Source organism: Eurosta solidaginis, chromosome 4 (genome assembly GCF_040869045.1).
Source record: "Eurosta solidaginis isolate ZX-2024a chromosome 4, ASM4086904v1, whole genome shotgun sequence".
NCBI classification, from domain to species: domain Eukaryota; kingdom Metazoa; phylum Arthropoda; class Insecta; order Diptera; family Tephritidae; genus Eurosta; species Eurosta solidaginis.
Genome location: NC_090322.1, coordinates 211,194,396 through 211,219,371, shown reverse-complemented (window position 1 = coordinate 211,219,371; position 24,976 = coordinate 211,194,396). Strand labels below are relative to the sequence as shown.

The 24,976-nt window shown below is 38.2% G+C and overlaps 2 protein-coding genes across 5 annotated transcripts in view; one reads left to right on the top strand and one right to left on the bottom strand.

The window, feature by feature from the left end:
- Positions 1-24,976, top strand: part of LOC137250944 (uncharacterized) — a 366,851-nt gene that overhangs the window by 30,084 nt on the left and 311,791 nt on the right. The window lies entirely within an intron of this gene.
- Positions 1-24,976, bottom strand: part of ogre (optic ganglion reduced) — a 110,333-nt gene that overhangs the window by 25,004 nt on the left and 60,353 nt on the right. For 2 of the 3 annotated variants that reach the window (XM_067784693.1, XM_067784692.1), the window contains one exon: positions 9,604-10,178. In XM_067784693.1, coding sequence (XP_067640794.1) covers positions 9,604-9,852 — 249 coding nt within the window. In that variant the 5' untranslated portion in view covers positions 9,853-10,178. The remainder of the gene's footprint in view (positions 1-9,603; positions 10,179-24,976) is intronic. The other variant, XM_067784695.1, reaches the window with a different exon arrangement.

The following is a 24,976-nucleotide window of genomic DNA, read 5'->3' as shown; positions in this document are numbered from 1 at the left end:
AGCCAGCTAGTTGCAAAGTATAAGTGTTATTGTGAAGTACTTTAATAAAGGCCATTTTTCCATTATTTAATATTGGAGTTATTTATTCAACAGTTTAGTGATACGAACTTAGCAAAATGGCAAATAAGAGGATTTACAAGTAAATTCGTTACAATATATTCTTCGAAAGACTTAAGAAACGAACTTGTAAAATTTGTATACAAGGGACTATAGTTTTGTCAGCAGTTGTTGAAGCTTTAGTGAGAGGAAAAGTCGTTCATTTATGGTAAATGGAGCATCAAAGGCTGTGGAGCTCAGAGCTGGAACAACTTGGCTCTGGCGACCCCAAGTTTCTTCGGGGAGTGACTTAATCGCTACAACAACAAAACAAAACACCAATACTTAAAAAAATTACTACTTTGATCAAATCTAACACCGTAAGGAAGTCTGATGGCTAATGCACCGTCTGCAGCAAGGAAACTCTGTGTAATTTCAGGGAGACGCAGATGGGTAAAATTTCTATACGCCAAATAGTAGCAATCATCGTAGATCACAATTCTATAAATACTGGTAGCTAAGCTTACGATAACAGCACCAACCAAACAGAGTAAGTCCTGCTCATACAAAAGCAAAAATTCCCTCTGTCAATTTGCAACTGAACTACATAAAAAAATGACTGATATCCTGCAAGGTTTGACCACAAAGATCACTGTTAGACTGAGATAAGTTAAAATGCGGAAAACAGCCAATACGGAGACGAATATACAGTAGCAAAATTGACCTAACTTCAGACATGGACTTAACCACGTCAGTTGTTGACTTGTAGGTACTGAATAGAGAGTAGCTTTGAGGAGAAGAGCAGATATAGGGCATATTAGTTAATAGGGAAATTACAATCTACATGGACGGCTCGAAAAGGAAAAGGGCTTAATACGAAGAATAAGCAGGTCACCAAATTTTGTCGAATTTCTCTCTTTTGAGGTATCCCCGGAGGTGATTTATCGAAGTTTACTATGGATCTCAAGAGGAAAATCGGGGAATACCACTGTTAGGACAACGAGTTAGCTATGGGCCAACTGGGATGATTGAGAGATCCATATATTATATTGCACATATTACGTTTGTTGTCGACTTTAAATAATTAAGTAAATAAATAATCATATGCGCATTTGGTGTTCACAATATAACGACCTGTACAACTGTATTAGCTTCGAATGTTCATTTGCTGCTTTACATACTGCCATACTCTTGTGTTTGGCTTGATATTTTAAACGAAATAAATAAATAATTAACTATTAACCTCGTTGCATGCAGTTCGCGTGTTCCCCCTACTGGGCATCCGGCTCCTTTATGAGCACGCTGCGTCAGCCCCCTTATGGGCACCGAGCTCCTTTCTGAGCACCTTTTTCTTGTAATTGAATCTATTATTCTTAGCAGTCGACCACTTTGTTTTTGAGTCGACAATAGTTTTAAATAAATAAAAATAAATAAATATTTGGAATAGAAAATAACTAGATTTCTGCTAAAAATTAATAAATCTACAGTGCGAATACTTACGGACGTCATTAAACGGCATTGGCAAACCACACTGATACTTCGAGGATGATTTTACCCTTAGCACCTATGAGAAGATCTGCCGATTTATAGGTCTATAGTCAAAATCACTAAGATTTCTGGGCGCATGATCTTTCGATAATCTGGCGGAGGTAAGAGACTTAAATTTGCCGGCACTTCTTCCCAGCATTCACTGAGAATACAATAGACAAAAATGTCGCCGAGTGAAAGCCTTCAAAATTCCCTAGTGCGCTCTTTCACCTAACCTATAAACAAAGTTCAGCGTAGAAGTTCGAAAAAAAATACTTACAATCGAGAGGGGCGAAGGAGATATATATCACTACAATAATCGGATCACAGATTGTTTTTATCCAAGAATATGAATTACTACGCGGAGTAGACAAGAAAACTTCTGATAAAGCTTTTAAGAAAAACACTGCATGAATTGTGCAAAATAAAAAAAATGGGTATACAAAACTTTAGCACTATCTGCTACCAACCACACAAATTCAACCTTTTTAACACAAAAACCTACAACATAAGAACAAGCACGCCATTGAAGCATAACCATAAACGTATTTAATTTCCTATTCTACGAAGAGCTTATAAGAACCACAACAAGGGACTACCAATTCAATCGCTGCTTGATGGTATAATATTTCCTCTTGCAGACATTGTATAAAAACTTCCCAGTGATGTGCTATTGATTTTTTTTTTATAATTTTTATGTTATTTTTGCAGCACGCTTACTTTACTTGTAAACAAATTATAAGAAAGAATTTGTTTGCAAAACGAATCAACGCGCATGCGCAGTAGCCATTGTATGGACCTGCATACAAAATTTAAATGAATGCTTTCATGCCGATATTTTTTTTGTATTTTTTTGTCTGCTGGTTTGCTTTTGCTTACTTCATTGTGGAAATATTCATGAAATGCTGGCGTGTATTGGCCCCTACGAAAGCAACTAGCCCCCATTGCCGACCTCAATTGTTATCGTGCAGGCACACAAATAGCTATCTGCATATGCCTACATCGGTTGGGTTGATTTAAATTCTATTTATTCTTTGTATGCATGTTTATACTTATAAATGACTCTGTATAGAAATTTCGAATTTCGAAAGCCCATAACCATTGTGAATTCATACAAGTGGCGAATGTGTGACAAAAACGTTCACAATAGTAAACAGCCTCGATCACCTGTTCAATCGCTGTTCGATTTCTTAAATCATTTGCTCAATAGTGTTTTTCAAACATTTTTGAAGACGACTGCTATATTGCATTTTTTACATATTTTAAAATGTTTGCTTAACTGGCTGCTCACATTTAATCTATTAACTAGATTTTAGAAATTAATATTAATATGTAGTCTGATTTTCTGTATACACATTTAAAAGAAAAGCTGATGAAAGCAATTCATGGCACTTCAATTTAATAACCGCGAGCAAAAAATAAACCTTTCTTCCATTCTCTGGCCATTCGCGACAGCCGTTCTCCCTGTCAGCTATTATTTGACAGGTAGGTATGGCAATGGAAGAATAGAAAGATTTTTCATTTGTATGTATTCACAATGCCCATAACTATGTTTTGGAGGTTAATTTCGAAAAACTGATAAATTTCTAAAAAAAAATTGGTTTGGTTCAATGCGCGGTATATCAAGTATTTACTTGATTCCTAATCGCTGCAGTTTGTCGATGACTGTTAATACATATCTACGTTATTAGGTAGTCTGTTTCACTAATCACTGAGGTAGATCGAGTACAAGCAACATCTCCCGTTAAATAGCTGATAACTGATGACATTTTTGAATACCAAGTTAGTTTTAGGCCTTATTCAGGAGAGATTTCCAATACAGTGGGAGTTCTCATTGAATCAACGAAGCCTTTTCATACATTCGGAAAGTATGGACCAAGCATAACATAACAACATTCTGTGAAATGAGTCACATGTGACTTATGAATCAGATGTGACTCATATTTGTATTCGGAATGTAGCAGTATTTTTACTGGACATGTGACAGTCATAAAACGCATGCACGGAAATTGTCAAATTTTATTTTGACAAAGTTATGCGCATTAGAAAAAAGAAATGATTGGTTCAAAATATCGATACCCCTAAACGAAACTTTCGAAATTCGAAAATCAAATTTTTCCGGCCAAAAGAAAAAATACTTGTCTAATGATATAGGCCAAGTAACAACATTTTTCAGTTTCATCGAAAATCATTTTGCCTTTGTTATTTTTGGGGGTTTATCTACTTAAAAATAGTTTCATACGATTTTTTTTTTTGGAAAAAAGAGTGGGCTATCCTAGTAAAAGACAGAGAAAAGACAGTAATTTTGCATTTCTTTTTGATTATAGGTGTTTTTGAACTTGGAACGTTTTTTCGCGATAATTGTTTTGCCAAGGATGGGCTAGTGAACAAAAAGGGTGGGCTAACCCTCGGTAAACGAACCATATAGTTTTAATTAAAAAATTCGCATTTAGGAGTGCCAGCTTCATACAGCCCTGGGAAGGCCAGTTACAAGATCATTGTTGTTAGTTGAGTATTATTCCTTTCTCACTACATTTCAAGCTCCTCGAATTTCCCGTTTGTGTCTTTGGTAACGTGGCTGCCGTGTTGGTATGGAATTAGCGAAACACATGCTTCCATTGCTCTTTGCGAAATAAGCTTTTGGCAAAATCGGGAATTCGAGAGTTTGTAAGCAGGGTTGACGTTATACACCTAAAACAATAACATCATAAGCTTCAATCACTTCTATATAATTAAGCAAATCATTGACCTGCCATATGGGAATCAATGCCGATCGCTTGGTGTACCGTTTGCTTAGCGTATTAGGGTTGCGAGATTTTTATTTCGGGTTCACGGGACAAACCTCAGATTTGACCCAAATTCCCGGGATTTTTAAAAACTTCCCGGGACATTTGAAAAATAAGAAACACCTATATAGTATTTGTATGGGTTGCTCATTCGTCGAAATAATTTTTAGATATTGTAACGAATTTACTGCCATTCCGCTTATTCCAAATCTTCTACTAACGTTCGTATCGCTAAACTGTTGAATAAATAACTCCAATATTTAATAATGCAAAATGGCCTTTATTAAAGTACTTCACAACCAATAGCTTGCTTAAATGAAACTGATTGTCGTGCCTCTACTGTTGTCGCCATTTATACTGTCTGGTTTTCTCGTTGCCTAGTTCTAGGCATTTGCAGAATTTACTTAGTTACTGCTATTTAATTATAACTACAGATGCACGTGTATAGCTTCTCATATGCGCGTGTAATTGTGAGCGACACTTCCACAGTTATAATTGCATACTTTTGGGAGCATCTCAGATAAGATATCTGCATGTGTTTCTGCGTATCTTCTCCGCTGCGTGTACGTACATATATGTAGGCATAATGATTGATCTATTGATGTGCATACAAGTCACTGCTTAGCATCGGCATAGAGATGATAGTATCCCTTAGTGTTGCTAATATTCGTCACAATATAATTAAACTTTTTAAACTCATTTATTTATAACAAATATTTTTATGAAACAGGCTAACAATTAATGCGTTCACTGTGTTTAATGCGAATTCAATATTCCATGGATTCATTTTCCAAACGTTATTTTAAAACACAACTCTTGCCTTGCAAAATTAATATTTAGGTGTGCGAAATGTCAAACATTGACAATATTCATAACCATAGTAGGGATGAATTTTTCTTCTTTACAGAGTTGAATGCAAAATGCTAATGAGCTGAATACAATCGAAGCCGTAAATATGGCTATGTTTCTTATATAGATTTATATTTATTAATTTTGATTATAATTTATTAATTTTGATATTGTGAAAATGCCGGGACATAGCATTACCCGGCGGGACACTTTATAATTTGTGAAAAATACGGGATGTCCCGGCCAATACGGGACATTTGGCAACGCTATAGCGTATGCACGCTGACGAAACCAAAACAATTTAAAACATGATGTGCAATTTTCCAAGTTATTCGATATCGATTTGTTTGTGTTCGGAATACAGACATAGTCAAAGTGCTGTTGTTGTGTTGTTATAGACCATTGAGAAACATCAGAACTATTGCGAAGCCATCCTCATAATGCCGCAGCACACAAAAAATAGTAATAAAGCTACCACAGAATATTCCTACAGGTTAGATATGTATGTTTTTTTTTTATACTCAGCGTGCTTTGCACACAGAGTATATTAACTTTCATTGGATAACGGTTGGTTCTACAGGTATAAAGGAATCGAGATAGATATAGACTTCCATATATCAAAATCATCAGTATCGAAAAAAATTTGTTTGAGCCATGTCCGTCCGTCCGTTCGTCTGTCCGTTAACACGTTAACTTGAGTAAATATTGAGATATCTTCACCAAATTTGGTACACGAGCTTACCTGGACCCATAGAATAGATTAGTATTGAAAATGAGCGAAATCGGATGATAACCACGCCAACTTTTTATATATACAACATTTCGGAAAACACAAAAAACTTGATTATTTAGTAAATAATACACCTAGAATGTTGAAATATGACATGTGATATTGAGACTCTTGATAAAAATTTGAAAAACTATTTTAAAATGGTCGTGGCAACGCCCACTTGTGATAAAATCTGAGCTTATCTACTAGTGCTTTTTTATATCCGTTGTTTGCAGCGATATTATATATGACCTCAAGTTCTCTCTTATATGCCTCTTGTGTAAGAGGTGTTCTTTCAAGTCTATGTAATAAGTGCCTTAATGCTGCATTTTTATGCTATTGTGTATTATTGTGTCGGTGGCCGTTGACTTTGTATATATGTCATAGTTAAATCTTTTGGCTTCTTTATCAATATTTACCGTGAGGTCTAGATAGTTGATTCCTCCGTCTTTTTCGGTTTCCATTGTAAATTTTATATTGCCGTGATGTTTGTTGAGGTACTCCAGTACGGGCTCTGCGTTATTATTAGTTAAAACGCATAGTATGTCATCCACGTATCTAGCATAAAATGACACGCCTAATTTGGACTTCAGCTCCTGTATGTACTTTCAACCAAACAAGATAAGTCAGTTATTGCTTGTCAGCCTTTTAACTTGAACGCGAACGGACTACTAACAATTTACAAGCGACACTTACTGAAAATATATAGAGCAAAGGCGAGCATTTGGTTCAACAAACAATGCCTGGAATTGAATGTTACTCCGAAATTCGCAAAAATAACAATAAAGGCAAATACCAGATCTAGCAGGAAAACAGTTAGAAAAGCGGAAAAGGATTTTTTAAAATATGAGTTGGAAAGCTTATACTCGAAGAAGGATGAGATAAATGCCGAGTTATTATCTATCCATTTAAGATTGGCAGAACAACTAACTACGACTGCATTAATGGAATGTTTCGACCGCATTAAGACAGAGGTCGATCAGGAACTACAACAAAAATACAGGTCGCTGAACCGAAAATTGGACAAGCTGGCAGGACGACGCGAGGGTAACCAAAACCAAAACACTCACCAGTTTCATGACAAGTTCGTTAACCTCACAACAGTGGCCATTACCAAGGAAGAGGCACAACTTCTCGAAAAGGGCCTGAAGCACAATATCATAGACCAGAATACAGTAAGAAAAACGGACCAAGCGATTGTAGATGCGGAGATCGCAATATCATTGATACCACAGGAAGAACAGGAGCACGCAAGACTCATGTGCAGGGAAATCATAAAAAAGGAGGTGAAAGCACAGGAAGGACAAAAACCGAATACAGAGGAGAAAGCAATAAAGAATCTACGGCATAAACTAAGGAAAAACAATATTGCCACAACGAAAGCGGACAAAGGAAACACCACTGTGCTAATCGAAAAAGAGCAATATATATCCAAAACCGAGGATCTCATAGAGGAAATGAAATGTCGTAGAATGAGAGAGGATCCCACAGATGAATACCAAAAACAAATCAAAGTTGCTATAAAAATGCAACAAATATAGTAGATTCTAACATGGTACATAGATTGGTCCAAATGAACCCTTCGGCTCCTCCACTGGTTGCGCTACCAAAAATCCACAAGCCGGACACGCCAATGAGGCCCATCATTAATTTTAAATCGGCACCATGTTACAAACTGTCCAAATATTTAAAAACGATATTGATAGATACTCTGGAGCTAAGGAACGAATATGCAATAGCTAACACAACAGAACTAATAGAGAGACTCGAGACCGTAGACCTAACAAGAAACAGCAAATTGGATTTTTTTTTTGACATAAAAGATTTATACCCATCTATACCACTATTGGAGACTTTGGACATAGTTAGCTCAACAATAGTTCATAATACAAAAAAGAAAGTGAAAAGTATGCAAATCACAAATACGCTAAGAACCACTTTACGTCAAAACTATTTCCAATTCAACAATAAAATATATAGACAAACAAACGGTCTTGGAATGGGAAGCCCCACATCAGCAATTCTTATGGAAGTGTTCATGCAAAATCTAGAAGAAAAGTACATACAGGAGCTGAAGTCCAAATTAGGCGTGTCATTTTATGCTAGATACGTGGATGACATACTATGCGTTTTAACTACTAATAACGAAGGGCTCGTACTGGAGTACCTCAACAAATTATATAGCTTATTTTATTGACTTATCTTGTTTGGTTAATTTTCCGACAGGGTGGATAAATGATGTATATTGGAACGATTTTCCGTCATCCCTTGTTTGGTTTTGAGACAAACCGGTTTCGGCGTTGTGCCATCATCAGTGTCGATTTTCGTTCTGATCTGTTGTTGTTGTTTGTCCTGTATTTATAGTTCGTAGGTATATGAGCAGGTATTGTCAAATTGATGCTTTGTTTTTTGTGTTATGAACTATTGTTGAGCTAACTATGTCCAAAGTCTCCGATAGTGGTATAGATGGGTATAAATCTCTTATGTCAAGAGGATTTATAACAATAAATAGGAAAAACTTCAAATTTAAAAAATGGGCGTGGCCCCGCCCCTTTTATGACAAGAAAATTTCAATGTTTCGGGAGCCATAACTCGAAGAAAAATTAACGGATCGTAATAAAATTGGGTAAACAAATTTTACCTATAGCAGGAAATATTTCTAGAAAAAATGGAAGAGATTGGTTACAGACCACTCCCACTTTTATATTAAGGATTTTTAAAAGGGTCGTAGACGAAAATAATAAGCTATATCTTAGCGAAAAAGAGCTTTGTATCAATAGAATTTTACTTTCTAAATTGAACTATATCATTAAATTGGAAAACACTAAAATTTTTGAAAATGGGCATGGCACCACCCCTTTTATGACTAAGCAATTTTCTATGTTTCGTGAGCCATAACTCGAAGAAAAATTAACATATCGTAATGAAATTGTGTACACATAGTTTCCTTATAGCAGAAAATATTTCTAGTGAAAATGGACGGGATTGGTTAAAGACCACGGCAACTTAGATATAAAACAAATTTAAAATGGTCGTAGACTAGAATAATAAGCTATAACTTAGCAAAAAATAGTTTTGAATCAATGATATTTTTATCAAATTTTATTGTAAGAGGAAATATGGAGACGGGCGGTGCCACGTGTTATGTAGAAAAGTAATTTATTTAAAATGAAATGTACAATTGAAGCTCACGCTGAGTATATAATGTTCGGTTACACCCGAACATAGACACCTTTACTTGTTTTCAAAGCACTTTGAAAACCTCAAATGTTTAATAATATACCTACGAGATTTATATTTGAATATGAGAAGACTGTAACTTAATATTTAGCTACGACAGGCAGAATAAGCGTGCATACACACACAAAGCGATACCACAAACAAAAAAAAAATAATAATTAAAAAACATATCAGTCACATGTTAAGCTAAGCTAATAAGTATATGTGACCCAGCCTATGAAAAGGTGGTTTATGACAAAAATCAAAAAGAAAACTACTAAGAAACTGAAGAAATTCATTGTTTATCTTTAACAGCTGTTTCTCGCAATTTATTTTTTGAGTCATAAGCCACCTTTTCATAGGCCGGGTCACATATAACTTTATGACTTACATACATATTTAATAATTCTAACTCACCTGTCGCCTGAATGCGTCTGGCATCGTAAATGTACTATGAATCCAACAGAACGTATTCACGACGTGCGTTGGCAAACCACTCACAATACAACTGATCGGTTGACCTACAAATTGTGTGGCCGTAATAACCATACTGCATGTGAGCAATAAAACTGTCGTAAATGAGTTGTGCAGGCGAAAAATGGCATTGTCCGTCTGAATGGGCTGCCATTTCAGATATGTTTTTAAACCGGCTAGCAACTTATACATTTTGTTGCCTTAATTGTGACTAAAGAATATATTATCGTCGTGATGTCGCACGCATTCACTCACTCTCTATCTATATTTTTTGTTCAATATTTGCAATCGAGTGTATCTAAAATAGCAGCGGTGAGCACAAATTGGCAGTGTAATAGCGTGAAATCCTTGAAATATTTGTCCTTGCAGTTTATGAGCAGCGCAAATTCTAAATGATAATGAGTATGTTAAATCAAAACTCTAAAGTTCGAAGGTCATGCGTACGTGTGAGTTATATGGAAAGTTTGTTACGTATATAGATAGACGAATTGCAATGAGCTTTTGCACGTTCATATCAGCTGTAAGAGAAAGAAAATATGAACGATTAATGTTGTGCAACAAATTTAGACTTTGAAAAAGCTAAATAAGACATAAATGAACAAGAAACATAGCATAGCATAACATACAATGTAACATATGTATCTAAACATAACATAACATGGCACAACATAACGTTTCATAATATGATAATAATTACATAGTATTATACTAAGTTGCATAACATAACATAACAAAAACAGCATAACATAACATAACATAGCATATCTTTACATAACATAATATAACATAGGTTAGGTTATAAAGGCATGCATGGGAGCTTCCTGCTCTTCCACTCGGATACATTTTTGTCTATTGAGAATACTCTCAGTGGGTGCCGGGTGGCAGCACATTCCTCCAACCAGATTAACTCCTAATAGTCTTCACCGAACTACTTGGTCTCTCTGATTAACTAAAGTACGAGCGAAATATGAACCTTCTCAATCTCTGCCGAAAAACCATGCACCAAGAAATCTGAGTCGTCTTGTTTGCAGTCGATTCTTCTTCCTCCTCATCCTAACAGCTTCGGCAAACGGAGCTTGTTATTGTTGTTGCGTTTGTGTATCGTGAAATAGCGCATTGACCCTTAGGCTTGAAAAAGAAGCTAGGCCCATCGCATGTCCGTTGTCTTCATCTCATATTCCTCGTTTTTTCTCAGGAGGTAACCCAGCGGTGGTCGTACACAGGTCCATTTCGGAGCCTTTCCTGGCCATCTCATCTGCAATTTTATTCTCTTCAATATCGCTGTGCTCAGGGACCCCGCCAAGGCAGATGTTGAGATGCCTTATGGATGTCAGCGAGGCTCGACATCTCCACACGATATCTGTCTGATCAATATACATTATATAGTCTTTAAGGCGGAGGGCTGTCGACAGAGATCGTTACATAGGTGCTTTAGACCGTACAGTCCTAGAGTTGTGTGGTTTCTCTCGGAATGTCGTAAATCTGCTCCAGGAAGTCACTGCATGAGTCACGAAATCAATATAACTGATAAACGAGCGGATGACTTGAGTACAATCCAGATCCAGTTTCTATAATTAACAGGTTTCACCAGTCACAATACAATATGTAAGAACCTAAACCAATGGGTTCTTGTAATGCAGCTCAAAATGACCAGCATGCTCCGTTCAGCAGTCGATAAAGCGCTTTTTCAAACATTCCCTAAATGTCCTGGCTAGATACAGCAGGGCAATTGCAATGCAATTGCTTAAGACCTTCCATGCCTTTCTCGTTCCTGCAGCTCCTGCAGAAGCCATTCATTACAGTCTCGGCAATATTTCGTTTATATTCCACCTTAGTTCTGCTCTCATAACTGCGTGGTAAAGCTTGTCTGGACATATGATTTCTAGGGTCCATCTGGCATTTGTTGCCTCGGTGAAAAGAGACACGAACCAGTGTTAGCAAGCAGGTAAAGTACCGCAGCAGAACTCCCCCTGAAGGGCTTTGATTGCTGCTTGACTGCCAGGGTAAATTATAACGCGCTATTGTGAGATAGTAGTTATCGAAATGCTTTCTTTATGACTGTTAGTTCTACATGAAAGAGGTAAATATCTTACGAGTGGATACTACTGCCAAACTGAAGTAAAGATTTTGTACTATTCTCTGGATCATTTCAATAGATAGCTTGTTGTCTACAGAGGAAGCGAATTAGTTCAGTTTAGAAAATTTGAATTTTAGGGTACAAGTTTTTATCTTTATATCAGATTGACCTTAGTGCGGGTACAATTTTCTCACAACTTAATATACATACAAACAGAAAAATATATTAACGCACAAATGTAAAAAAATTTAAGAGCTATCTGAAACAAAGCCAAGATTTTTAAAGGTACAACAAATGGGACTAAAACTATACGTATATTGAATTTTTAATGAATGAAGTTGAATAACTGCTTATCTATTGTTGTTGGCGCCAAGTGAGCCTATTCATTCATAAATACTAGGACTATGAGTAACTAATGACGTATACAAGATACTTGAGTAAAATATTTATTAATTGAGCTGCAGTTAGTATAATTTGTTGTGTTGTATAAAAAAATAGACTCATCTCAACAAGAGCACGTTTTCCGGGAAAGTGTTGAAAGTTAACTGAAACAAATAAAATTATAAAATAAAATGCAATAAATTAGCAAAAAATTGCAAATGAGTAGTCATTGTGACTCTGAACAAAACTCAACGCATTAAATGAATAAGAATTGTGTTGCTAAGTAGGCGGAGGCAGACCATTCGTTGAGTAATACATAATAGAGACAAAGTCCAAACAATTTCACAGTTTCATTAGAAATTTTGCGAAATTCACTTGATATAAGTATAAGTAAAAATAAATGAATAGAAAATCAATTAAACTCAATTTGATTAATGGTATCGTTGCCGACATTTTCCTATGTCAATTAACGAGTTAATATGTATATGCAAACGTGTTTTTCATCGTTTGCATTTCCGTACTTTATATATCTGATTTAAATTTTAATAGCTCAATGATATGGAAGCTACTTCAGCAAATTATTCCATCTGTTTGTGAGGATTTCAATTGTAGAATATGGATGTGGGATTTTCGTATCGAAGTTTTATTCTGAAGTTAAAAAAACGGTAACTGGCTCATAGAAACGAAATATTTGACGTTTAAGATCATCTAATACCCAAAAAATGTAACAACTATTATTAGTATTATTGTTACTGTTGGACCTCGATGCAATACAACCTTTATTTAGATCTATTGTGCTTGACCTTTCAGCCGACTACTGTATGTGGAGGCTTTAAATTTAACTCAGGTGGTATCGTAGGCGGCAATGTCCCGTATAGCACCCAGTAAGAGTTCGTAGGCTCTATCTGCCTCAAGTTAAAGAATTTGGCTGATACTCTCGTTGCTTTTGGACTGTTTTGCCCTGGGAATTCAATACAGTGTTGTCTGAGCTGCTTTGCTTACTCGTTACTTGTGGTTTTCATACAATGTGCATTTGTCAGTCCACAGAAGGTATCAGGACTATAGGCTCCTTCTATAGCAACCTGCTTGGCTAGGTAGTCCGCCTGTAAATTACCTTCATGTCCCTAATCCCCGGATACTTATCCTAACAAACCCTTGTTTTTGGCTCCCAGATCATTTAGGACTCCAATGCGTTCATCCACTAGCTTAGAGGTAAAGATTACAAGGCACGTAAAGCTGCCTGGCTGTCTGACATAATAGGGATACTCCTCGAGGATAAGAATCTTCGTTGAAATTCTCTACCTAACTCTAACTTCTATTGCATGGATTTTTGCCTGAAAAAAATGGGGTAGCATCCCATTGGTATCGATTTCTTGAAGTTTGACCCATAGATATTAGCTCCCATTTTTCCGTCATCAAATTTTAATCCGTTAGTGACCCAGACCATTGAATAAGGGATAGTATATAGGTTATCTGGTTCCCAAAAAGATTTGCACCCAATGGACACCTCAAGATTTCATGAGACTGTGAGCGTAGGGGCCTGGGGAATGGTTTCCTATAAATTTTCTTACAAATTTTGTATGCACTGTCATGTTTCCGCTCTTTATTCAACAATATTATCTATAAGGATAGGGAAAGGAGGTGTTCCAACTTATGCACTAACTTCATCATCAAGGGACGTTCTTATTGCACTTGTTATGCGAATAGAAACGTGTCGACAAAATTTGCTTAGTTTTGTCACTGCTGTTCTTTGTGTGGTATTTGGCTACTTAACGAAAGAAGCATGGGTAACTATTGGCTACACGACAATATTAAATGCCCAGTATATCATAGCTCACATCTTTTACTATATATTCGAGTGCCCTTATTTACTTTGTTCAAGGTAGCAAGAAATCTAGCTAGGTTTATGAGATATAAATAAATTCATCAGCCATCGGCTGAACGATACCCAACTGTCATGATAGGTATATATTATAAATATTTGTATCTATATATAAAATCTCCGTTTTTTTTCTGGTGGCTTAAAAATACCGCATTACATACCCTACTCGAAGCTCGCTTGGTAGAATAAATACACAAATGAGCAAAAAACTCAAATAAACGCAATAAAAATTTTAATGTGAGCAGGCGATCATTGTTAAAATTCCAACAGCTCCGTCGAAAGTTCATTGTACTTTTTTTTGCAAACTTGTGACAAAAGCAAGTAAATTAATTTTTGTGATTCCGAATAACTAAATGACAATTTAAAAACAGCGAACTGTGTTCAGTATTTTGTAAAAAGTATATGATGAATTTCTTAATTTGAACTGCAACAACCAAGTCGTGCAACCGAATCTAAGTTAATTTAATTTTTTTTATGCAAATTGAAATGGAAAAAATTTTTCTGAGGAATCCATTACTGAATAATAAATTGTCTTAAATTAATTGAATGCAGAGCTCCATCAATGCAACAAAGAAAAAGTTTCAATTAAAATCAGGGATCGCAACTAATATACATACATGCTATTTTTAGTTTTAATAAAAAAAAAAAAAAAGTATATAAAAAATTAAGATCATCAAAACAATGTTGCTCAAGAAATTTGGCTTATGAAGCCGTGCTTAAACAACGTCAATAAAAATTAGAACAAGTTCCTTCTCGAAAATAAAAAAATTAAATTGTGCTCCTGAAAAATAACAAATCACTGACACACGTTTGTGATTCGTAAATGCAGCCCCTCAAAAACTTTCAGTGACGAAGCCAATCAACAACAACGTAACATCTTAATATATATAAATTTCGTGTCATGTTGTTTGTCCGCGATGGACTCCTAAACTATTTAACCTATTTTAACCAAATTTCCACACCGTGTGCAGTTTGATCCAACTTGAAAGATAGGATAGCGCTCCCATGAAGTTTCTTTCCGGTCTATTCGAACAAATTCTATTCACGGTTCGATTTGTATGAAATTTAGCATATACATAGGTAGCCCTTTGCCTAGATTAGTATTTACGATACTTTTTTTCCGAGAATTGGACCAGGGACCTATCAATTTGAAAAAATTCTATTCATTGTTTGATTTGTCTGATATTTCGTCTATATAATTATTTACAACACTTTTTTCCGGGAAGTTGAGCAGGGACCAACTGGGACTAGGACTGCGACTGGACTGGCCCTGGCATTGTGAAATGGACTGGGACTTGAACTTGTACTTGGACTGGGAACAAGTGATGGAGAAGAGTAGGAAGAACTAGATAGAAAAGAAAAGAAGGGAAGAGAAAGAGATAAAGTAAGACGAAGATAGAGAGATAGGTATAGATGGAGCGGAAAAGATGAGAGGGAGAAAGAGACGCAGAAAAATAGACAGAGTCAAAGTGCACGTCTCTCAGGAGGCGTCTTTGGCATCGTGCCAAATATGCGTGTCGATAAGAATACTTTCTGCGCCAGAGCGTCTTCATTCATTTGACCTAGCAAGAGAAGTATTTGGGTTTTTATTCGTTTCGTTATATTGATATCCGCGTAAAGCTCAAAAAGATCATTATTAAACCTCCGTGAAGAACCATAAATGTTCCGAAGAAATTTTATCTAGGATACTCTAAGGGCTCCCGAATCTTCTCTGAACACTGTCCGTGATTCAGAGCTATAAATCAGGACGACGGTGAAATTTACTTTGGAACGAGTGATTCTCAGTTTCTCAAATAGAGGAAGTCCTTCACAGTTTCGAATCCATCAAAATTTACGTAGCTGCCAAGGCGCCAGTGGTCAGATTTTTGCTTGGACTTGCTAGCGTGCATCGCAGGATCAACTCTTCACTTCTTTACTTTGGCATGAGTGATTCTCAGTTTGATTTCCAGGTTCTCATTTTTTTTTGCTTTTAATGCTGTTAGATGAAGTCCTTCACAGTTTCGAACTTTTATCCATCAAAACTTACGTGGCTGCCAAAGAACGAATGATCCGATGTTTGTTTGGAGAGTGCTTCATCTTGCCAGCGGGCATCGCTAGGTCCACTTTTCACTTCTTTACCCTAGCCTCACGGATTAGCTATATATAGTTCGTACCCAGTCTTGCCGTGTAGTGAGTGCGATGTGTCATTCCACTACTGTATTGAGATACCTCGTCTGAAATCAATACGAGCAGCAAAGATCTTATTAACTTCTTTAAGCACCTACAACTTACGCCAACTTAAATAAGCAGACTGGGATGGCTACCGTGAATTCAGAGAGTGCTCCTTCATTAGTATAAAAGCTCAAGAAGGTCGTCTATTCGTCTTCGGCACGCTTTATATCGGCATATAGAATACCATTTGCTCAGCAAAGACAGGAGCACTAGCTGAAGAGCAGCTTCAAGAAGAAATCAGCTTTGCCAACATACAGTGGCCAAATTAATAGGAAAACTCACGGACCAGCAACTTCTGTACTGGCGTGGGTTAGTTAAATAACTGCCTAACCCGATGAAGCTCAACAACAGTTGTTTCAAACTCAAAATAATAAGTGAGTTAGTTTGAGGGAGTAAGCTATATTGTTCAAACCTTCAACATGTCTCCACTTTTGGTACTACTGCAATAAGAAACAAGGCACCAGTCTATTGAAACCTCGGTAGTCAGTTTACCAAGTATAGTAATTTCCGTCGCTTCCCGAGTAGTAATGGCACTGGATAGCATTCTGCTTCTTCACTACCACACTGCCACTACCACAGCTGCCGATAATTTTTCTACTGTTCATAGGCGAATAATATTGTTCTAACAATAACATGCCTGTAACACAACCCTTTTGAAACATCAAGTGCCGTGAGCTTCCCATTATAGGTAGCAAAAATCCAAAACTAAATCTAGTCAGGAAAAACTTCGGGCTAGTCAAGTCTAAAGATAAAACAACAACAAGGTTGAACGTGGGCTTATCAAATCGTTCCCGAGATGGCGGGCCTACTACCTTAATGGTGTTTGTTACCGGAACATACCGGATCTACATATATCCGGAGCAAAAGACCATCAACACCGCTAACACTCGCCAAATTTTTCTTTAAAACAACAAGGAACATAAGTTTTTCGATGCCATCTTATGTACGGAGATGCATTTGCGTTTGAGTAATATGTACATTAGACTTGGTTGGTCCCCATACAAAAAAAAAGTTGCTAATGTCCGTCCCTAAATTTCAAGATTATGCTGAAAGGGTTTCGGAATTTTTATTTTTTTATTTTTTTGGATACTTCGAAATACAGCCGAAGAGTTAGAGTCTGACTTTTAACCTCGTATAACAGCTGTTATACCAAATTTCTCAAAAAGAGAATTTAGCCCTTCAAATAAGAGAAAAGAGCGGACCACGACCACATTTTTACTTTTCCAATTTGCTGAACGCGTTAACAAAAAAAAATTGGAAATGTAGAATTTCGAACTTCGAAAGCCGATATCTATTTTTTTGGGGGCTAACTTCGAAAAATGGAGATAGTACTTTGTTTACTTAAGCATCAATCTCTACAAAAAAGTGGATTTTGTCCAATACTCAGAAAAAAAGTTGATTTTGTCGCATAGTGTTATTATTATAAATACGAAACAACAGGGTTGACTCACTTATTTACTTTGGCTTCTCCTATTTATGATATTTGGCATATCCTTATTAACTTTTCAATGCAAACCCAAATAATAATTTTTCCTCCAAAAATATCATGAGTTTCAGGTCTAAGTATAATAAGAATCAGGTAATTTTTAAGTACTTTCGTTTGGTAAGGAAAAAAGGATACATTAGGGGGGGGTACAATTTTGTTAGCTGACCTAATCATGTGAAAACGACTTCATAGCTTAAAAGGACATTAAACGGAAATGTAAAGCTTCTCAATGCCAAAATAATGACATATCAATTTTAAAAGTCGGACGTCAAATAAACAAGTTACAACGAAAAAACCTTTTCGGCTGTATTTCGAAGGATCAAAAAAAAAAAATTAAAAAAAATTTTTCCAAAACCCTCTCAACATAATCTTTAAATTTAGGGGCGGACATTAGCAACTTTTTTTTCGACCCAGTCTAATGTAAATATTCTTGCAATCTTTTTCTGGTGCTGATGATACAAAATGCTCGCATAAGTGTGCATCTTCCCTAAAGTTTAAGTTTTCTCTTTTTTTGTTACTATCAATAAACTAACAGATGTCACAGAAATCGTTTTACCAGCTTAAAGAGCAACATTTGAATATTTCCTTTTGATTCAACAATTACAGCTGGTGTCTATGGATTTTTCGTGGAATTGTTTTTTAAGCAGAACTTTTTTGTCATTGTTTTCTTTCACGCTTCGACTGCCTTCTTCTTGACAATAGTTTTTGTTGTGTCATCTTTATTGTTGTAAAAGCACTTGTATATCATTTGAATAAACACATGTTCATTTAAAATACATATATCTAAATTGGCTTGACATTTTTTGTGTCTGCAAGTGTGATACTTATTTTGTATTATTAGCCTATCTTATGTCAACTAAAAAGCCCTCATAGGAAGCTTGTCTTGAGAGAGATTTTATAAGTATATTAATAGATCCAGATGACCATGATTCAATTCCCAGAGGTTTGTTCTCAAATGAAAATCAGGACGGGTTGCTTTTACGAATTACGGAAAACGGGGAATAATTCAATCCCCTTCAGCGAAAATTGCAGTAGAAAACTACATTTAGTATATTATTAGTGAAATTGTCTTTGTAAATGCCAGCAGGTTTTGGGGAAATTATTCATTTTGTAATGAATATTCTAGAGTTTGTTTGAAGAACGACAGAACTTCAGAATTTTATTGAAAATTAAAATACTTAATAATTTTTTTCAAAAAATCCCTATCTGAACATAAATTCAGTAATTTTAATATTAGATAGACCGTTTATGAAAAATATTCTGAGATAAGGCGTTCTTCAACCTAATTCTGATATTGGACGCGTTTGAATAAATCCTGAATTGTGTAACTTTTGAAAAATATTTTGATAGAGCGATTTCGAACCGGCAGCCGACATAGGATGCTACACTCAGTAGTCGGAATGAACTCACAAAAAAATAAAAATAGTAATGGCTGATTGTCTAAGAAATTGACAGAAGAGTTAACTTAAGTGCTGTCTTGCTACGCAGGAATTATTAACCTATTTATTCTGAAAATTCGAAAAGTTCTTTTCCGTTTAGATATTCATGTAGTACTTTCAGATAATCCATTTATTTGGAGTATTCAGAACACGTTCATTTGATACTAAGTCACGAGGTACGGATGTTCCAAATAAGTATATAAATAATATTCCAAATATGAAAGCGACATACACTGAACGAGTAAAACATTTCTTTATGGCATTTCTAATGCTATTTTCGATTGAATCGATTTTCTAGTCCAGTTTTTGACGTTCAACAATGAATCTAAATTTCGATTAAAGTTTCGTATGTTAGTAAGTTTATGCCAGTTTCATACATAGGCTTAATGAAATAATTAGTCAAATTCAAATTCTTAATTATCTCATTATTGCTTTATTGAATGCCTAATCGAGTAAAAAATCCAGTCGGTTTTGCTCGGTGTTTCAAATTTCATTGTCAATGTAAGAAATGACAATCAAAAATAAATTATTTTAAAAAATTTACGAAAAATAGAAAAACACGAAAAAATTCAAAATTTAATTTTTCCTGTATTTGCTGCAAAAGGTAATATGGCTTTTTCGAAAATAGGCACATATTTGGTTAGGTGCAACATTTGTGGGTAGTTGCACATTAGGCCGGGTCGATTTGTGGGGAGGCAAAAAAATCGCCCATTGCTCTGTGAAAATCATATTCTAGGGATCAAAATAAGAAACTTTGCCGAAGGAACCATACCTCTAAAACGAATTCTGATGCCCCCCCCCCTTTGAGTCGTAGGGGCAAATTTTAAAAAATCCCACTTTGAAATGCCTATGTTTTTTCTTTTTGGAGTTTATTTTTCTCTTTAGAAATTTATTTAGTCAGAACATATGTAAATGAAAAAATGAATTTAACTTAGCAATAGAAAAGAAATTTAAAAAAATTATTAGAAATTATCGTTTTTACAACCCCCTTTTAAAACCAAGGCATCACTGTGATGCATTTGCATGTCGTAAACATAGTTGTGTGGGTTTTTTATTCAACCGTTTTAAAAAATGAAGGTATCACTGTGATACAATTGCAGATCGTAAAATTGCTTGTGTTGTTTTTTTAAGCCAACACAAGACACAGCAGGTAGAATTGAAATTGCCCCTACCCAAAAGTTCGACCCAAAGAGAGGGGGGGGGGGGGGTGGTTCCTTCGGCAAAGTTTCTTATTTTGATCCCTAGAATACGATTTTCACAGAGCTATGAGCGATTTTTAAATCGACCCGCCCTATTCACATGCATTTTATTTTGACTGTATTCATAGTAAAGAAGGAAACGGCTGCTTTCCATTTTAACTTATATTTGTAAAAACGGAATATTTTTTTTGGGGCTGCTGACAAATGTTCGCTTAATGAAGCAAAAGGCCCTGCATGAAAAGGGAAACTTAATTATTTCATTAAACAGAATTGTGATTCGATCAAGTTTCTGGTGAAAACGGTATTAGTTTTCGTACAAATTTCCTTTGTTCAGCCCCACGAATAGATCCAGGTATCTAATCTAATATCTAATATATATTATAAATGGCAAAGTTTGGATGTGAAGATGTTTGGATGTTTGGATGTTTGGATGTTTGGATGTTTGTCCAGACGTTTGTCTTTGTGACTCAATCACGCAAGAACGGCTGGACCGATTTGGATGAAATTTTGCACACATATAGCCAATAGTCTAGAAGGATCTACTAACTATATATTTTTGAAAAGGGGCGTGGTCCCCACCCCCTAGGAACAGTTATAATTTAATTATTATATTTTTTCGTCTTTGCGACTGAATCACGCCAGAATGGCTACACGGATTTTGATGAAATTTGGGACACAGACATTAGTCTACTAGCGAAATTTTTTTCGAACATGGAAAGAGGGGTGGGGGTCCCACGACCCTTCGAGAAATTATTTTTCAATAATTTTTACACATTATAACTTTACGTATACTGGCCTTCACCAATATCACAGACTCAAGGGGTCAAATAAGTCGAGGGCTTACAAAGTAAGCAGTGACACCCTCCGCCCGCCCACCCCCCCTTTATCTCCTCCTCTGGTGTAAAATCTATAAATTGTTATAACTCAATATAAATTTTCTCCTAAATCAATAGTTTTTGGTATCTGGTACATACAGAACGAGATCTAGACAATTTTGGAGGAACGATCAGTGGTCCTCTCCTCTACACCCGCCATCCGCCCTCCATCAATTGTTTTTATTAGCACGCTTTTATTAGCTTTACCTGTATGTTTCTATGTAACGTTTTATTCGCTCCAATGCGCCTGCTGCCTTATTAACATGGTTTTATAATTAGCTTCACCTTATTTGTAATCCCGTAAGGGTCATATCGAGACCCTCCGGGATCATTTCTGGATGGTTTTCGGGATCGGTCCGGGATTACGCCGGGGTAATTTCGGGACTTTTTCGGGACTATTTCGGGATCATTTTGGGACCCTTCCGGGATCATTTCTGTATAGTTTTCGGGATCCGTCCGGGATCCCGTCGGGGTTATTTTGGGACATTTTCGGGACTATTCCGGAATCATTTCGGGACTATTTCGCGATCATTTGGGGACCCTTCCGGCATCATTTCTGGATGGTTTTCGGGATCCGTCCGGGATCCCGTCGGGGTAATTTCGGGATCATTTGCGTACCTTCGAGAGATAAATTCTTGATGGTTTCCGGGATCATTACGGGACTTTTTCGGGGTCAGTTTGGGTCCTTTCCGTAATCATTCGTGGATGGTTTTAGGGATCCGTCCGGGATCCCGTCGGCGTCATTTTGGGACTTTTGCGGGATCATTTGGGGTCTCTTCCGGCATTATTTCTGGATGGTTTACGGAATCCGTCCGGGATCCCGTCGGCGTCATTTTGGGACTTTTGCGGGATCATTTGGGGTCTCTTCCGGCATCATTTCTGGATGGTTTACGGGATCCGTCCGGGATCCTGTCGGGGTCATTTTGGGACTTTTGCGGGATCATTTGGGGTCTCTTCCGGCATCATTTCTGGATGGTTTACGGGATCCGTCCGGGATCCTGTCGGGGTCATTTTGGGACTTTTGCGGGATCATTTGGGGTCTCTTCCGGCATCATTTCTGGATGGTTTACGGGATCCGTCCGGGATCCTGTCGGGGTCATTTTGGGACTTTTGGGGGATCATTTGGGGTCTCCTCCGGCATCATTTCTGGATGGTTTACGGGATCCGTCCTGGATCCTGTCGGGGTCATTTTGGGACTTTTGCGGGATCATTTGGGGTCTCTTCCAGCATCATTTCTGGATGGTTTTCGGGATCCGTCCGGGATCCTGTCGGGGTCATTTTGAGACTTTTGCGGGATCATTTGGGGTCTCCTTCGGCATCATTTCTGGATGGTTTACGGGATCCGTCCGGGATCCTGTCGGGGTCATTTTGGGACTTTAGCGGGATCATTTGGGGTCTCCTCCGGCATCATTTCTGGATGGTTTACGGGATCCGTCCTGGATCCTGTCGGGGTCATTTTGGGACTTTTGCGGGATCATTTGGGGTCTCTTCCAGCATCATTTCTGGATGGTTTTCGGGATCCGTCCGGGATCCTGTCGGGGTCATTTTGAGACTTTTGCGGGATCATTTGGGGTCTCCTTCGGCATCATTTCTGGATGGTTTACGGGATCCGTCCGGGATCCTGTCGGGGTCATTTTGGGACTTTTGCGGGATCATTTGGGGTCTCTTCCGGCATCATTTCTGGATGGTTTACGGGATCCGTCCGGGATCCTGTCGCGGTCATTTTGGGACTTTTGCGGGATCATTTTGGGTCTCTTCCGGCATCATTTCTGGATGGTTTACGGGATCCGTCCGGGATCCTGTCGGGTCATTTTGGGACTTTTGCGGGATCATTTGGGGTCTCTTCTGGCATCATTTCTGGATGGTTTACGGGATCCGTCCGGGACCCTGTCGGGGTCATTTTGGGACTTTAGCGGGATCATTTGGGGTGTCCTCCGGCATCATTTCTGGATGGTTTACGGGATCCGTCCGGGATCCTGTCGGGGTCATTTTGGGACTTTTGCGGGATCATTTGGGGTCTCTTCCGGCATCATTTCTGGATGCTTTACGGGATCAGTCCGGGATCCTGTCGCGGTCATTTTGGGACTTTTGCGGGATCATTTGGGGTCTCTTCCGGCATCATTTCTGGATGGTTTACGGGATCCGTCCGGGATCCTGCCGGGGTCATTTTGGGACTTTTGCGGGATCATTTGGGGTCTCTTCCAGCATCATTTCTGGATGGTTTTCGGGATCCGTCCGGGATCCTGTCGGGGTCATTTTGAGACTTTTGCGGGATCATTTGGGGTCTCCTCCGGCATCATTTCTGGATGGTTTACGGGATCCCGTCGGCGTCATTTTGGGACTTTTGCGGAATCATTTGGGGTCTCTTCCGGCATCATTTCTGGATGGTTTACGGGATCCGTCCGGGATCCTGTCGGGGTAATTTTGGGGCTTTTGCGGGATCATTTGGGGTCTCTTCGGGCATCATTTCTGGATGGTTTACGGGATCCGTCCGGGACCCTGTCGGGGTCATTTTGGGACTTTAGCGGGATCATTTGGGGTCTCCTCCGGCATCATTTCTGGATGGTTTACGGGATCCGTCCGGGATCCTGTCGGGGTCATTTTGGGACTTTTGCGGGATCATTTGGGGTCTCTCCAGGCATCATTTCTGGATGGTTTTCGGGATCCGTCCGGGATCCTGTCGGGGTCATTGTGGGACTTTTGCGGGATCATTTGGGGTCTCTTCCGACATCATTTCTGGATGGTTTACGGGATCCGTCCGGGATCCTGTCGGGGTCATTTTGGGACTTTTGCGGGATCATTTGGGGTCTCTTCCGGCATCATTTCTGGATGGTTTACGGGATCCGTCCGGGATCCCGTCGGCGTCATTTTGGGACTTTTGTGGGATCATTTGGGGTCTCTTCCTGCATCATTTCTGGATGGTTTACGGGATCCGTCCGGGATCCTGTCGGGGTCATTTTGGGACTTTTGCGGGATCATTTGGGGTCTCTTCCGGCATCATTTCTGGATGGTTTACGGGCTCCGTCCGGGACCCTGTCGGGGTCATTTTGGGACTTTAGCGGGATCATTTGGGGTCTCCTCCGGCATCATTTCTGGATGGTTTACGGGATCCGTCCGGGATCCTGTCGGGTCATTTTGGGACTTTTTCACGACTATTTCGGGGTCAGTTGCCCTTAAAGATCATTTCTGGGTGGTTTTCGGGATCCGTACGGGATCCCGTCAGGGTTATTTTTTTACATTTTCGGGAAAATGTCAGGGAGTTTCGAGACTGTTCTTGGATCATTTGGGGATCCTTCAGGGATAATTTCTGGATGGTTTTCGGGATCCCGTCGGGGTAATTTCGGGACTTTTTCACGACTATTTCGGGGTCAGTTGCCCTTAAAGATCATTTCTGGGTGGTTTCCGGGATCCGTCCGGGATTCCGTCTTGGTCATTTCGGGACTTTTTCTCGACTTATACGGGATCATTTGTGGACCCTTTCGGCATCATATCTGGATGCTTTTCGGGATCCGTCCGGGAACCCGTCGGGGTCATTTCGGGAATTTTTCTCGACTAATACGGGATCATTTGGGGACGCTTTCGGCATCATTTCTGGATGGTTTTCGGGATCCGTCCGGTATCCCGTCGGGGTCATTTCGGGACTATTTCGGGATCATTTGGGGTACCTTCCGGCATCATTTCTAGATGGTTTTCGGGATCCGTCCGGGATCCCGTCGGGGTCATTTCGGTCCTGTTTCAGGATCTTTTGAGGTACCTTCCGGCACCA